Below are 18,027 nucleotides of genomic sequence, written 5' to 3'. Positions count from 1 at the left end.
TTAACCCTTTAAAACGATTGGAACACCGGTGTCGCATAAAGAAAATAATTTTTCTGACCACCTAAACCTATTTTTTTCTTATGTTTGTACATAATGTAATTGTAAAGTAGAAGGTTGAAGGAATCTGGGATATTTTGAAGTATAGTAAATGTATAGTAGCTGTATATTAAATTTTTAAGCTAAAAAAAGACGAATTTTTAAATTTTCATATTGAAAATTGATTTTAATTATTTTTTATACTTCCAATTTTTTTTTTGGCAAAACCGTTTTGGAAAAAGAAACTACAATACTCAAACATTATATTTTTCATTAGAATGAAAATTATGAGTTATTGGTATCGTCAGAAAAATTACTTAAAATTTTTAGCTACTTTTGTCCCTATCGTTAATAGAGTCAAAAAATACACCAAATTAGACTCTGTTGTCTTTTTGAAGGTTAGATGTAAGACGTTTCACAAGTTTTGTTTATCGGTTTCATTTTTATTGGTGATTTTCGGCCAGCGAAAACTCGATGTGTCTCGTCGTTAAAGGGTTAAGAGACATGTGCCATATTTTTAGTTGAAAGTAGGCCTCAAAACACTACCGTATAGATGCGGATGACTTTGCACCCCTGCTTTTCGTAAGGTTTTCTTTAATTTTAACACATAAGGATAGTCTTTATTGATCGGAAAGAATAGATTGGGTTGATAAAGACCATCCTTAAGTTATAGAATTAAAGAAAATCGTACGATAATCAGGGGTAGAGTCACCCCCGGAGAGCGAATGTCACGGAGTATATTTAACTAAGTATTTGTCTTTGTATTTTTATTATAACTACGGCAATAAATAAAAATAGGTGCAATTGTAAGGATGCACTGTATCCAGTGGATTGGAAAAGACATAATCAGGTGTTCTACGAATACTTGGTTCTACTGATTTGATGACTGTATGATTCGGTCCTCTCAAGAATTCAACCGACAAACTTCTAGCTTTACTTCCAATATTTCCATTTTCTAATAATTTTTTTATGCAATTTCAATAAATAAGAAAAAAATTAAATGTAAATAAAAAACGAAGATAATTCCTTAAGAGGTTACCTGGGTCAAAATAGACAAAAAAACAGAATATTTTTCTCTAATTTTTTTCAACACAATAAAACATGATTTGTTTTCAAGCTCTTTATACATATAACCAGGGGCATGACATTTCCTATGTTTCCCATAAGTTTCTAGGGAGCCGAAAAAACTTTTGAGTTTATTAGCTATTTTCTGTCATTGTGCAATGAATTAGGAAATAGATTAAATACAAAATAAAAGCCAATTTAATATAGAATAGACAACCGAAAGCCCCAAATTGGCAACCTACTTAGTTTTGCAGATATCTCGTAAAATGTTTACGAAAACAGGAAAAAATTTACACTAAAACTGGTCGCATTTTTCAGAACTAATGTCACTCCTCTGCATATAACAGTGCAACATTTAAACCATATTTTCTGAAATTTCCATTTAAAATTTTAAATTTCAATTTAAAACTTGATTTTTGGAAACTTTTTTGAAAAAAAAAAGTTTTTTCGATGGACAAGATTTCTCGAAATTGGTCCATCAGTTCAAATTTCCTTTAAATCAATTAAAATTTGCAAATGAAGTTTTTAGAAAATTTAGTTTAATGTTGTACTTTTATATGCCTAAGAGCTTGAGTGAAATGAATTTTCTATTATGCTGAAAAAAAAATTAAAGAAAGTATTATGTCCTTTTTTAGTCTTTTTGACCCACATAACTCCTTAATTAGCGATGGTATTCCCGGTATTCCCCATCTGTTCTTTCTTATCAAATCTTTATCAAGGGTTTTCTCGAAAAGTTGCACAAAAAGAAATTAATTTTAATCCAAACTTAATAAGTTTGAACTTATTAAAAAGCCAGTAATTAGTTAAATCCTTTACTACAACCTTAATCTTTAGATAATCACTTATAAACTGATTTTTAAGAAAATTTTTTCTTTGACGCATTTCTGCATCGATTTTGAAAGGTAAACGTTCTGATGAATTTGAATAGCTTTTCTTAAAGAAAATTGTGGTTTTATCTTCAGAAAATATCCAGAAAGAATTGTTCTTGGATTAAAGAAACTTTAGACCAAACTTGAAAAATAGGCCAAAGTCCTACACGGTTCTCTCCGACATCCGGTTGACAGGGAGACAAAATGACATTTGGGTTTTTCGAATCTAGTCAACGGTTTTGCCATTTTGCTCTGTGTGAATTTATTTTCTGTCGAAAAACCACAGAATTTCTTTGTGATGCGCTTATATTTCATTCTGTGCCACAATTATATGTCAAAGGCTTTGATAAAATGAAAATGACACATTAATTCACTCTCTGAACAAACTGCATGTTTCGTTAAAAACTTTTTGAATGCATCAACTGTCAGTGTTTTGCAGCTGTCAACCGGATATCGAAGTGCCGGATATCGGAGGGAGCTGTGTATTTTAAATAATTCGGATATCTGTTAGGGGAGCCTGGGATAGTAGTAAACATGGGGTAGCATGAAGCACTGATGTTTATGTCGACACTACTTAGACTTATGTCGACCATTCCTTCAGTGGACAAGGATTTTTATATAATAGCTTTCAGGAAAGATCATAAAATCAAGCATATTATTTAACAAAAGATATTTTAAGCCAAAAAAAGTGCTTTGCATGAGTGAAAAGGACCCAAAGTGAGGTAAATCTTCGTCTCCTTGAATTAATTTAAATGTAATGTTTTTATTTATTTAATTATTGTTAGTGTGGAGAGGGGGTAACTACCCTTCCCTGCCTCTTTCTCGATACGCCCTTAAGAGGAACGGTTTTTTTTTTGCCAGAAGACGGCATTAATAAGTTAACTTATGGTCATTTGAAAGAAAAATTTTCACGTGGAAAGCTTAAGTGCTTTTCAGACTAAACGTTTAACCCATTTCCTGAAAATTTTAAAACTTTAAATAGCGGACAATTTAATTGATTTGTCTGAGTCTAATGAAATATATGCCCTTAATGTCTAATCCTGAGCAAAAATTTTTCAAAAAATCATGATTAAGAAATTAGAAATATTAAATCGTATGACCAAGTCTTAGGTCCAAACTTAAGATCATATTAAGCACTTCCAGTTAGTCTTACCATTTCTTGAAAATGTGAAGTACAAACTTGATTTTAACAAATATTGCATCTCAGTTTACGCAAAAAGTTGAAATTCACAAAGTAAATAAACCATTAAGAGTAAAATTACAGAAATCATCTGCATCAGTCGCACCAGTCATACCGTCATTATGATTTATTATCTATTATATTCTAATTCTGTCGTAATTTTAAGTGCACAAATACTCACAGTCTCAATTAAAAAATCATTAAAAGTTTTGAAAACTGAAAGTATATATGTCTGGTAAATGGGAATAAGACTTCACTTGATTTGGCAAAACAAACGAACAGTTAATTAAGTGTGCGGCAATAAACTGAGAAACTGTTCTATTTACCCAGAAGGAAACATCAAGAATAAATTGAAGAATTTATGAATTCATTGTGATTTCCCAAGTTCAGAACATTGACCGCTGTTCTCTAAAGCAATTGCATGGTTGCAAAACATTATTTAAAAAGTTATAGGTTTGAATTATAGCGTGATATTTAGATTAATTCCGTCTAATATGCCGTAACAATCAATTTTCGGATATTTGTTGCATACTAATGGATTTCATTTACACTTTTTTATCTCTTTTAATAAAGAATACCCAGCTGTTTTGTTGTAGCGTCTACAGAAAATTGAGAGATTAATTTTTAAAGTTTCCCAACTGAATTTATCAAGATTGAATCACTCACATGATTTTCTCTGTCATTTAATAGTTCCCCCCTCTTCGCCAACGAAGTAATATGACGGTGCCTCCAGACTGATATACAAGTCCAAGACTTTAGCCTCAATTCACAATCATCGCAATTTTATATTGACGCTTAGCAATTATTGAAGTTGTTATGTAATTTGTTGTACATACTGTCTCATCATTTTCCTCACTCGCTCCCGATCGCTTCATCGGTTATTATTTGCAGAAAAAGCACATAATTGGGTGATAATCACACTAATTATAGATTAAGGCTCTCTCAAGTGCGCTTCTCTTTTAATATCACTTTACGAAAACTACCCGATCAACACTACATCACACATTTACCGCAACATTCCAATGAGGAAGAGCACTTTGTCAAGGCTTCATAATTCAGCCAGAAAAAACGAAAGATAAATGTTCTAGATCGAAGGTGATCTACAATGATTTTTTACTTCGATTTTGATAAGAAGACTGAAATATATTTTTTTTAATAAACTATTATCAATTATTATGATAAAGTTGCAGAAGAGAGCATAAACTAGAGAAGATTGAAAGGAATACTTGAATTCATAAATGCTGAATACTTGGCTGAATATTAAATACAATTCATAAAGATTCTCAATCGGATTCAAATCAGGTGAGAGGACGGGGCAGTCCAATACTGTAATGTCTGGTAATGTCCTGGACATACTTACGACTAAAGTCCAGAGACGACTAAGCTCGTTCATAGCCAAGTCAGTTCCTGACTGAAAACATAACTTTCGTGGGTTTTTATGCAGATATTTCTACTGAAACGCACTAGTACTCCTTTGAAAATGAAACTACTTGTAAATTTACTTGAGAATTCACGTATAACAACAATAATTATTCACTAGAATAGCTAAAATTGGCTTAAGTCGCGAGTTAGCTTCCACCTCACAATTAATTGTAATTAACAATAATCATTGGACGTGTACTGAGACATGAATTTACAAATAGTTTCATTTTCAGAGGAGTATTAGTGCATTTCAGTAGAAATATCTACATAAAAACCCAGGAAAGTTATGTTTTGTGGTGCTAAGCCTCATTTGTAGTGTGTCAGTAACTGACTTGGCTATGAACTAGCTTAGTCGTCTCTGGACTTTAGTCGTAAGTGTGTCCAGGGCATAAGGTCTTTGTTTTTAAACCAATCCATAACCAGCTTGACCTTGTGTATTGCAGAATTATCCTGCTCAAAAATTATGTCTTCATTCGGTTAAGCTTCAGTGAAAGATACTAAAATATCCTGCAAGAGCTCAAGGTAGTTCTCAGCATTCATCCTCGTACTTATCGATCAGATTGGAGTCTTTCCATAAAAGGAAAATGCAGCTCAAGTCATTACTGTGCCTCTCCCGAAATTTCTACTAATCACAATTTTTTTTTATTCATGCAAATCATACCAATATGCCTATAAACCGTCTGGACCATCCATGTTAATTTTTTTCTCATATTAGAAGATAACTTTGCGCAAGTTTTCACCCGTAGTAATCCATTTTCTAGCTAATTCTAAGCGGTTAAGTCCATTGTAGGTAGTTCGTGGCTTATAAAGTTAGTTGAATGCGACGTATAGTGACTGGTACTACAGTATACTTTTGAATTTGGGAAAGAACCAGTCGCTGCTTTGCGACGATTTTGTGTCAAATTTCTTAGCGATAAGTTAGTATTACCCTTAAAATTGTCGTAATTTTGTCCACAGGAGACCTTCTTCTCAAGAAATTGACAAATTACGTTTTGAAAACGACACAATTGCTTTGCAATAGCTTATATTGAACAGCCAACCTCCCTGAAGGTTTTTATTTGACCATGTTCAAAAATTGAAAGCTTAGAGCCTCTACCCATTACAAATTGCACTTATAACACAAAACTTTCAGAAACACTATTCAGAAACATAAGAAAAATTTAGTTATTATGAAGCTTGGGACCGTGCAAAGTATGGGCACTTTCCCCAATTTGAATTTCGCTCATTGTATTAATCTGTTCATATTATCACCTTCCTTAGAAATTTACAAATTTACTTTTCAAATTGCATTGCATTTCTCAAAATCTTATTTGAATAATTCAGTTTTTTTTATCTTATCGCGAATTCTCGAGGAAATATTGCGTATTTTTTGACTTTCATAACCTTTTTAACTGCTACAAAATAGTCATTTATTATGGACAAACTTATTTTGACGTTTATTTGGTTTTAAACGGTTATTGCTCACCACTGCTTTAGTCCTTCAATACCGCAAGAAAATGCAGTGCCGGACAAAATTGTACCAATGTTTCATAATTTTCTATTAAGCACTTGATATCTAATCTACTTGAAGATCTCATTTACATTTCAACTGAAACTTTTTTTCTCGGAGAGCTCTATTACAAAGCTACAAATTGTACCTTTTCTGAATTTTTTGAGAAAAGAACAAATATTTAAAAATGCATCCTTTTTTTAAAGACTCTACAAAAATATTAGTCCTTCTAAAATCCTTATAAGGCACAAGCTTTATAATAAAGCTCTCTAAGAAAAAAGTTTCAGTCAAAATGTAAATTAGATCTTGAGATATTAAGTGCTTTATAGGGAACTCTGAAACATCGGTACAATTCCATCTGGCACTGTAACTTAACAGTGCAGTGGTAGTAATACATTTTATTCAACTTTTCTTGTCTCGTGGAAAGCTATGAAAATTTTGTGTACGAAGTTACGCACACAGTTTGACATCGCGTCAATTGTAGTAATATTTTTCTTCATTCCCTTGCCTGATTTGAATTCTGAGCGACGAATTATTTTATTAAACAGTTACACTATATAGACAAGTTATTATTATTTTGTTAAGTTGATAAAACACTTCAAATAAAAAGAAAATTAGAAAAAAAAATTAATAACTAAACTAGCATTTTGCAAGAGGAAATATTGAGGTTTGTAAGTTCTATTGAAGCCAAAGGTACCATACTTCGCCCTACAATGAGTTGACATATCGGCCTATTCGTTCAACGATAGTCAGATGGCAAGAATTTTCACGAATGCAAGTTTTGAATTCACAAATAAACAATGACTTTTTTAATAGAAATTAGAAAAGAAGTAAAATGTTAAGAAACCTTGAGAAACTGTCTTATACTGACTTGAGATCAAAGGTTTATCCATGTGGTTTAACTGCTCCAATTTCTCAACAAGATAGTTTTTTTTTAATGAAAACTTCAACTGTGGGTCGTATGTTAAAGGCTATTGATCTAACAAATTATGACAAATACCTGCATTTGCCTATATATTAGAAATTGTGTGAAGGAGTTTTCCCCATTTTTCTCTCTGGAAGTTGGACACCATCACTAAGACGGCGGTAGCCGCAAAGTTACAAATCTTTAATTACTACTAAACTGTATTACGCTCACTAAGTCTTGTGATGAATAAAATTATCTTATCTATCTTATCTTCTAGAACTTTGGGAACTAGGCTGAACGTCTAGTCTGAAGACCGCTTTGTAGTGTAACATAGAAAAAAATCGCAAATTCATGTCAATGTGGTACAAAAATCCGTAAAACCCTGTATCTTATTTTAAAGTAAGTTTTGGGGACCTTCGTTTACTGTTCAAAAGTTAAGTAAGTAGCATTGTTTTAACCATTATGGGCCTCTACACTGAGAAGAGGCTACGATTAGCTTTTTTCGTCATAAATTTAACACTTTTCGGGAGTAAAATTATATCAACGTTTTTTAATGTTAATTTTACACCTTTTGAGGGTAAAATCAACATGAATAATGGTAACTTTAACTCATAATACACCTAAAAAGCATAATATTAACACCGATTTCGGATCATACTGCAGGGTAAAATTAACATTTCCGGAATGTTATTTTAACTTTTTCGGATTTCTCAGTGTAGAAACAAGTCAATAAAATGAGAGAGAGTCATAAACTTGTGTTATAAAAAATGTTCCAGTGTGTGAAATGTAAGTGTCCCTAGTCTTCTACTCCGAACTGTAACGAGGCATTTGTCATTGAAAGCACTGAGGAGATTATCAGCTGCAAAAGAGTATCAACTGGGAAATACATTAAATATATTCACCCAGGAAAATTACCTGTGCTGAATGGGATTTCTTGTTCCGCCGGAAAGCCCCCCAGGAAAAGGTACTACCGTAGAAATTTCCCTGATCACGACTTGTGGATTCGTACGATGGTGGCGGATTGAGTGGTGATAATTCCGACACTGTTCTCACAACTCTCCTCCTCCTGTCGCTCTTCTCCAACAAATTTACACGGAAACTCATTGTCACGCCGAATGGGAAAAAGTGTGTCAAATCGTCATAAAAGAATTAAGCAAAAAGAATAAATTTTGTCTAAAACACTCGCGAATCGGTGATTCTGTCGTAAAAGGTGTACAAATAGGCAAAAGTGGCGGGAAAATAACAAAGGTATATAAAAATGTTTGGATTTTTGGATGAAAATATCACAAGAGACACACTAGTAAATTTGCTCACTAAATCACAAATCAATCATCCTCGGCAAGTCACGAAAAATGTCGCTGTGGGTAATTTATGCCAATTGATTGTTCAAAGTGAAGGAGACAATTTTTGGGAATTGTTGTCTCACTCATTCAGTGTTTTTCCTTTTATTCTTCCAACACAAATATCGTCTTTTAAAAATTTTCATCCAAACTCTAACCACATCCGAGGGAAGAGATGCTGCCAGTCACTTCCAGAAAAGACAACTGATAGTCACACATTTAAGTCACACACCGAGATATTTCTCACGATATATAGCAAAAAGGTCTCTCTCTGCATTGGAGCTTTCGTCACTTTCCCGGTAATTTTTCCTGCGTGACATTGACCCAAAGACGCGACCAGCTGAGTAAGATAAGTACTGAGGAGATTGGTGTCTGATCCTCTCCTCCAAACACCCCAGAAATCACTGAATGCACTTTAATCGCAAAAATTATATCGCTCAGATTGAGATAGAATATGTGACAGAGCCAGGCGATGATAAATCATTATCTACCAAACTAACACTTTGTAATCACATCATTTCTCTCTCATCATTTAAAACTCACTTACACACAGAAATTACGTACATATACCCATTATTACTTCAAAAATTTTCACTGTCGGACGAAATTTAAATAAAAGCGGTCCTCATACCATCAGGCACTCCCCAAGAGACATTCTTTCCCAAATTTGCATCCATAAAAAATAATATTATTCTCCTAAAAATAGAATTACAATATCCTGTCTTATCTACCAGAATGTAGAGCTTATCAAAAAAAATAATAAAGGAAAGTCATAAAGGACTTACGCAATGCAGAATAATGGTATGCAATGAAACAATAAAATTTTAAAATTCTTTTATATCATTTTTTTGCCGCCAGACGGAAAAATTTTTCCACCCTCATCAACCACCCAAGAGATTGATAAGCGTCTGCTTTACTGCCGCACAATAATCTGTCAGTTATCATAAGGTTTCATATCGAATTGGCAAACATATTGTCACTTGTGTCTAAAAGCATTGATACGGAATGCCCAAGGGGTCTACAACTGCATTAAAAATTAATGAAAGTTTTATTGGCGAAAAAAATATGTCGTACAGAGAGCAACAGTGGGCTATTTTAGTAGAAATAATGCATATGAGATGGGTCCGTTTTGCTTTGACTTTTGATATCGCACCGTTGATAATAGTCCCGAAGGTCCTCAATTTCTAAATAGAGCGAAAAGGATAACTGAATTTAAAGGTTATGGAGGATTAATTATCGATCTCTACTAAGTAACCTCAAACAAAATTTCTCATAGAATCTCGTTTCGGTTTATTGGTTAAACTTTAACATTGAAAATCTCTTTACAAAATATCGATCAAAAATATTGAGATTGTTTGTTTACATGGATTACATAGTCGCATTACATTACATTTTATCGATTTTAACTGCAAAATTATTGGCTTCAAACTGTCCCATTGGTCCCATTTGTCCCAAAAATTCGGAATAAAATTTGACATTTAATCTAACCTCGATTTTATACTTGTTAATCTTGTTAATGGACAGGCGATTAAGGAACAAGTATGTGATTTTTTTTAGATTCTTCTAAGACAAGAATATCAATAGAAAATTCAATAGAATGCGCAAAATTTGTCGATGTTCGGCAGTGCAATATTCGGGTGACAGCCGGGTAACATGCAAGAAAGTCAAGAAATCTGGCTTTTCGCAAGAGTTATGGATCTATCATTTTCAATCCCAATCAGAATATCGAATATGTATTAATGTTATACTCATTCTCACAATTTTTACACCCAAATATGGCGTCTACACACTAGTAGAATTTTTTTTTTAAATGCATTTTTTAAAAAATTCTGACGTTTTTGCCTACAAAAATAGGGGAAATTTTCTTTAAAAAAGCATTTTATAAAAAAAATTCTACTGATGTGTAGACGCCAAGCATAATTGTGAGACTGTTTTAGAAATTTGTATCATTTTATGGCTTAAACTTAAGCTTTGGATCCAGCATGTTTAACGGCTAAGCGAAACTATCAATTTAATCTTCAAAGTACGTTTGGAAGACCATTCCAGTATCCCATAGGAAAAAAACGATTTTTATCTAATATCCCAAGTCTCATTTTTCTACAATTTGTAAAAATTCATTAAAGGAGAAAGTTTTACGAAGCTTGGATATTTTTTTCAATTTCCAGCTATTTATTTATTTAGGGTAAAGTGGTACAAGTTGGACAGGGCTTTTTTTCTTGATAAATTTAGTACTTCATTTTTATTTGTATATTTTTAATGCTTTAGTTTTATAATTTGGTTCCTTGTGCTTAAAAAAAATTTAGTACTGTATTAATCGAGAAAAAAACCCTGTCCAACTTGTACCGGCAAATTGTCCAACTTGTAACACTATGTCCAACTTATATCACTTTACCCTAGTAAATATTTAAGTTACAAAATAAAGAATTTTCAAATTATTGCATTGATGAATTAATTTTATAATTACAATAACTATACTTACATTACATTTTTTGCAAGAACTAAAATCAGTATTTTCTGAAAAAACCTAATTGTTGCAAACGTGGACTATTATAGGTTTGAAGTTAGAATAGTCTATATCGCTCCTTGGAAATTACAAGGGGCCAACTCACTTTTTGGCGATTTTGAGGTTTTAATGCACTCAAACAGAGAATTTAATAAAATTTCAGATGATATGAGTCAATAAATTTCGTTATAAGAAAAGTTTTTCATAATTTTACTCTTTATGATTGCTTGCGCGGTTTTGTTTGAAGTCAAGGGGCACAAAATAGATTTATCGTTCAAATTTTTGTGAAACAAGGGACTAACTCAAGCAAGTTGATCCCTTGTCATTCTAATTTCATGAAAATTTGCGCATCATTTAGAATTACAAAGAGCTAACTCATAGAAAAACATATTTTGAAAGGTAAAAATATGTATGTTTCGATATTTATAATAACGCTCATACAAATAGAGACGAATTAAATTATTTTTATTAACATACTTAATTGAGATAATTATTTATACAAAGATGAATCTTTCATGCTGTCTCCTGAAAAATGGCTCAGATTAAGTTGACCCCTTGTAATTTCCAAGGAGCGATATGATAAAATAAAACATAGAATCCGCTTCTGTTTGATTTTCCAAAGTTTGAAGTTAGACGCTTCATTGATTTCGATTATCGATTTAATTTTTATTGGCTCTGGCATATCTTTTGACTCAGTAGGGGAAAGTACTCTCCCTTCGAACGTTCATGCCTTCGAATAATGTGAATTTCTTTTGTTTTTCGTAAGAGATTTACACTAAATTTTCACGGAATTATCAACAATTGATGATAAGCTAACTAATATTTAATAGAAATGTGTAAATTTCTTAGGAAAACTAAAAGAAAATTCACATTATTCGAAGGTATGAACGTTCGAAGGGAGAGTACTTTCCCCTATAGTTTCATGAAATCAAAATTCGCGTCCCTTATCTTTCTCAAAAGATTTGGACATAAGTTTATCTTACTCTTTCGGTCTCAATATTAGATTGAACTCAATTGAATTTATGACGTTGGAAAAAAGAAGAAGAGTCTGAGAGGGTGGGATAGACATATGTAAAGCTTTTAAGAAAGAAAAGGATGTGAATTTAGATTACATGAAATTTTCCTATTTAAAATTACCAGAGCACAATAACTTTTGTTTTGTAAACATATTTTTGACTTTTCAATGACAATGAATGAAATCTAGACCTATAGTCATCTCACTCACACACATAGAAATTTTGAAACATGTTTAAAAAACAAAAGTTATTGTGTGTTGGGCATGAGACTCTAAGACGAAACAAATTTACATTTTGAATTAGTAAAAACAATAATAAGGCAGTAATTAACATTTTATGTATTTTGCATTACGTATTACGTATCTATTACGTATGAAAGTTTTTTTTATAGTCAATAACGGTTTAGGAAAATTTTATTTTCAATAAGTACTAACAAAAAATTTATATACCTAATTTTATGCAAAAACAATCAATGCGGAAAACATTGAATGACTTTTTAATGCATTGCGACTTGAACGAAATTCAATTCTTTTCTAACTCAATATAAATATATGTAATAGTTTTTCAGAATTACAGCTTAATGTTGTAAAAGATTCACCTCTTAAAAATTAAAAGCCTTTAAGGACCGGTGTTAAAAAAAAAACAGTTTTATTACTATAGAAAACTATTTTGTCGGCATTTCTGGTGCCTTTCGGTCGGGTTAGAGTACTTTTTCTATTTTTCTTTCCTTTTCCATTTAAATTTTTTTGGCTCAATTTTATTTTCATTTTTTTCTTTTCTTTTGTATTTTGTTTTTTTTTTCCTTTTGTCCAAAACCAATCAGATACTGTAGTGGGATATACCCTAATTATCTTTAATTTAAAACAAATAAATAAATTCAAGATACAGTGAGCGAAATTCAAATAGGGACGGACCTATATGTGGGTGGTGTGGGTGGTCTGTAAGTCGGATCGACCTAATATTTTTTTGTATAATATAGGCCTATCCAACAAGACTTTTTATGGTAATGACCCACGCGCAATTGCGCTCGTGCGTGAACGCCAGCCAAATATGAAATTTTTAGTTGATTTTTGAGTGAAATTCAAATAGGGACGATCCCGATTTTTTAAATAAAAGTGAAACAAATCAGATCAATGAGAATTATTTTAATATTGTGGACTTGATCTCTTATTCTTTATGCCAGAAATCTCTTTACAAATCTCAAGACATTTTTCTTTTTTCAGCTAATGCTGAACTTAAACTCCCGATCTCTTAGTTAGCGTCAAAGAGATAGGGATTCTAGCCCATTTCATTGGCAAAGAGCTTCTGAATTTAAACGCTTCGAGGATTTACGTCCAATTCAAATTCCCGGAGTCTTATATGTGGAGCTCAGAGGCAAAATGTCATATATTCTATGGCTAAAGCATAGGATATGTGTCATTTTGCCTCTGAGCTCCCCATATATTCTTAAATTTAGAGTCAATATTTTTCTATGTGTATAGATTTATCTCAGAATATATAGGGGATTGTAAAAGTTGTGGGATATGCAACAACCTTTACATTCCTCGTTATATTCGCCCAATATAATTTTCCTGTCAAATTTAACTTATTTTAAGACTAAAACAATCTAATTTTTTTTCCATTATCGCACACAGAAAATGGAAAATTCTTAAACAGAAACACCCAGGAATTTAATTTCAAATCCCATTCAATTAATGCCAATACCCTAATCCTAAATCCTTGATCATAGAATTTTAATCGCAATTTGCAAATCTCAACACATTTTTCATTTTTCAGCTAATGCTGAACTTAAGTTCCCGATCTCTTAATGTGAAAGAGGTTGGGATTCTAGCCCATTTAATTCGCTCAGAGCTTCTAAACTTAAACGCCTCGGGGATTCACGTCCAATTTAAGTTCCCAGGATCTTATATATTCCTAAATTTAGAGTCAAAATTTTTCTGTGTGCGTTTATTTTGCTTAATAATATGTAATTTCAAAAAAAGGCTTTCTGTTTTGGAAATACGTAAATTCCAATTTGAAAAAATAGCCAATTGGATTTCTTAAAAGATTCGAATGAGTAAATATGCTTTCTCTTATATTTTTATTGCAAAAATCCAATATGATGTAAACACCGATAACCTGGTCAGATGGGAGTTAGTAACATTCTTATTCTTTTTTTTCTCTATTTATGCTAATTTTTTTTTCTTGGGTGCTTTTCCTTTTTTTCTTTTCTCTTTTGCTCATTTTTCATTTTATGTAATAAGAATGTAATTTTGCTATTTTCACTCTTTTTTTCTTTTTTTTTATCAAACAATGTAAGAGGAGCGGACCCTATCTGTTTGATATAAATAAATATCAAATAGGGTAAGTGTGCCAAATTTCGACATAGTTGCATGCAAGCGTCAAAGTCTCAAGTTTGAAATGTAATATTTTAAACACAAATTGATTTTTTTTATTCTTTCTTTTGTAAGTTTTGCTTGGAACCTTGTAAAGAGTTTACCATCTATATTTACTCCAAAATCATTCTTAATACATTTTAAAATGAATAAAAATATAGACATAGCTTTGGTGCCCTATTTCGGCCACCTTCATTCTCATAGTTCCTTGCCCTTCGGGAATTCTTCCAATATCTTTTTCACGTCATTTCGTTTGTCGAAGCTACATTTTTTGTTATTCTTTTGCATTGTATAATCTCTAGAGTACGTAAAATCTAAAAGTTCATGGAAATTCGAGGAACAAAAAAGGTGGTCGAAATTGCAAGCTGGCCGGAATTTGGCACACTTACCCCTATCAATATCAACGTGCAGATACTAGAAGATTATACAAGAGCGACTTAGCATAAATAATATATTAAAACATATCTCCAATATTTTTGCACTTAACGGTTTTGAGTCGTTTGCTCCCTAACTTTAATAAGTCTGTAGTGAATATATTTTATTAATAAAAGGTTTACACTTGTGCAAAAGAACTTTTCAAAATTTCTTCAATAATAGTGGCAAATATGACATAAATAAATTTCCCAATAGGGATCTTAATTCAATCTCCAAAAGAAATTGTAACTTGAGGTTGAATATCAAGCAAGGGAAAGTGTCCTATAAATTTAAAAAAAATCGCAAAAATTGCTTATTAAGAACTTTCGAGATTTTTGGGGAGAGGATTAACCGCCTGTCTAAAAGATAGATACTCCATCATAAATAATTGAAGGGGAGGAGATACATATAGCCTTGAGTTAGATTTGTGATTCTACGGCCACCGCCGTCTTAGCCTTGCTAACCGTTGAAAATCCGCACATAGGTTCAGTTATTAAAAGAAAGTTTGTCTATTATGCAATTTTACTGCAAATGTTAATATTGAATTTTATTAAAAATCCCCTTGGTAATAAATTCATTTGATTATCCCACAAAGAATTTTCACTGTGTGAATTTTTGCTTACAATAACACGAAATTTGTGCAAATGATGTTTTGTTTGTGGGATTCCCAGAATATTTGTGAAAACTCACTCAAGAACTTGCTAAGTGAGAAATGTGAAATATGTCCCCTTTGAGTGAATTCGTGGAAAATAATCTGAATAATTCAGATGAAAAATGTAAACAGGTGATTTTGCCAAGAAGCATGTTTTTGGCCTCATTTCATTCACCTGACAAATGCACCGTAGCATTTTGTCACTTTCTGCCAAATAGGAAATGAACATCTGTGGTGTGTGGGTGAAGTATTTCTCTGAGCGGTGCAACTATGTTGACTCTTAAGTTAAGAGCTGGGTGGAGGTCTTGCGATGCTTATGAAGGATGAAGGTGTTAATGAAATATCACATACAAGTGTAGGCATTTTCCAAAATTAGAATCTTTTCTTGTTAACATGTCTGATTAATCGATAAATGTGCTAATATGATAATTTAATTCAACGAGCAATTTAGATAAGAAAGGCTTTGGTGGTTTTTGAAGTATATCGATAATCTTTCAATTGCTGAAGGAATTCTATTTGTAAGAACGAATCGGTGCAAATTCTTAGAATTTACATCACCGGCAAACAGGTTGAATGAGTGGTTTTCCTCCGTTTTGAAAACATCAATAAAATCTTAACTTTCATTGCCAAGGAAAGTGTCTGTCGCGCAAGCAACCTTGAATGACAAATCTCAGCAAAATCCGCTGTGCAAATAATTCTGCGATATCCACGTGTCTTGTGAGACAAAAAGTTATGTTTTTTTTTATAATTGAACAAATAAAGTCAATGTTAAGTAATTAATCTCGAAGGTAAATATTTGAAAAAAGTGACGCAAGTTTTTCAACGACAAAATCCGGTGAAATCTTAATAAGTTTCTAAAAGACATTTTTTTAAAGGTCGTGAAAGGCTCGTAAAATTCACACATAATAAGGAGAATAACTAATCTGCAGTATAGTCGACACAATTGCCTCTATAAATAGCTTCTGTACAACAATTTGATAAGAATTTATGGTCATGTTGAATATGATCAAATAATAAAAAAAAGTCTTTTAACTTAAGAGCCACTCACCACTTTGTCCCCTTTTTCTGCGACCCTGTCCGAAAATAATCACTGAATTCCACAGAAAATCCACAAGAATACACCACAAATCACTGTAGCCTCTTTTCATTTATTAAATCTTTGGCAAATATTCAAAATTATTTAATTTTATTCACGCACAAAAAGGGCAAAATAGAGAGAAGAAAAAAATGTTTCACTCATTGAGATTTTTTCACTGGCTAATTTAACATCAATAACTTTCTCAATTTTTCACTTTTACAAACTATTCCAATACTTTATCACTTAAACTGCTTTATTTGCATATTAAAGATCTAAATTAAGCATATTTTCCTTCATAAAAAGGCTGAAAAATAAGTACACAAATGAACAAACTTTTATGCGAAAATCTTGCATGACAAACCAACTGTCACATTGACATCTTTTCCCGACGCAAAGAGCGCAAGACCGCGTGGAAGCTGGAAATTCCACGCGCCAATCCACATTCCATTCAAAATTGTACATAGCGAACTAAAACAAATTTAAAAAAAAAAAAATTAGATTAAGGATTGGTGGTTAACTATAGAACTATAACTCTTCTAAGATGATCGATTGAAAATACAATAAAAATGTTTAATGCTGATTTAAGCTAATATTGTGTAAGCAATGCGAATCTCTCTCAACAAATGCAATACTCGAGAATCATACGCGGGAAATCACGTGAGATTTTCAGTCTCGTGAATATATTAAAGTTATCGAGATTGAGGTGTCTTAAAAATAGTGCTTTACTACGCTGCACACAATTCAGGTTATTACAATTTGATGGCAATTAATCAAAAAGAACACTTTTTAAATAATTATTTAAATAGTAAAATATGTATATTCATGTGGAATAATGAGATGAGCACTGATCAGAAATGTAGTCGGGAAAAAAATGTACAAGTGATGTTGTCTTGCTTCAAACGACGACCTTTCGATTTAATTTTAAATCTTCTTTAGGTATAGAGGAAGATTTCAGGTGTCGTACTCACACTGACTTTGAACACCTAATATATTTTTCCTTATATACGCAGGTGTTTGGTTCAAAATTGTCTTTATTGGGCTTATAAGTGAAAAAACTATAGAGAATATCATGCAAATAGGACTTATATAACCCGGAAATAATTAATCTGCATTCTAATTTACGTTAATTGTGCGTTAAGTAAAATTTAGGATCAAAAAGTGACATTTGGAGACTACCGGCAAAAGTGACCCTATGCATCCTCTTTTTCAAACGCTGTAAAACATTTTTTGTACTTTTCTCAAAAAATCCTTATAAGGCTCATTTAATAGCTTTAAAACAGAGCTTTCAAAGAAAAAAAAATTGCAGGTGATATAGTACAGTAGAATCCCGCTATAGGCCAACGCTATATAGTCCACAATTTATAGACCGTTGATTTCAAAACACGGATTTTAAGTTAGGTTATGTTTTTTAGTACGCGACATGCAATGTTCTCATAATTATTTTAATATTTTTTGGAAAAATTTATTGAGTAGTTGTGATAATTGTGATCCATAATGAAGAGAGCGAGGACAAGTACCACAATCGCAAAGAAAGTGGAAGTCATCAAACAATTTCAATACTAAAAGTCGTTGATAATTTAAAAAAAATGGCATGGACTATAGAGCGATCCAAGTGTCAAATCTGGAACCAAATATGGCCTATAGCGGGGTTCTACTGTAATTAGATCATGAAATATTAATT

The 18,027-nt window shown here is 32.1% G+C and overlaps 1 protein-coding gene across 3 annotated transcripts in view; it reads right to left on the bottom strand.

Annotated features, from left to right (window-relative positions):
• Positions 1 to 16,718, bottom strand: part of LOC129798314 (kinase D-interacting substrate of 220 kDa) — a 68,963-nt gene extending 52,245 nt beyond the window's left edge. The window contains exon 1 of one of the 3 annotated variants that reach the window (XM_055841416.1): positions 16,317 to 16,718. Coding sequence is in view for 2 of the 3 variants with exons in the window: in XM_055841413.1 (XP_055697388.1) it covers positions 7,884 to 8,072 (189 nt within the window). In the remaining variant the exon portion in view is untranslated. Of the gene's footprint in view, positions 1 to 7,883; positions 8,790 to 16,316 lie in introns of those variants that run through there. The other 2 variants (XM_055841413.1, XM_055841417.1) reach the window with 2 other exon arrangements.
• Between the last annotated feature and the right edge of the window lie 1,309 nt (positions 16,719 to 18,027).

Source organism: Phlebotomus papatasi, chromosome 1 (assembly GCF_024763615.1).
Source record: "Phlebotomus papatasi isolate M1 chromosome 1, Ppap_2.1, whole genome shotgun sequence".
Lineage (NCBI taxonomy): Eukaryota > Metazoa > Arthropoda > Insecta > Diptera > Psychodidae > Phlebotomus > Phlebotomus papatasi.
The sequence above is the reverse complement of the archived record's forward strand: the minus strand, read 5'-3'. Positions and strand labels throughout refer to the sequence as shown.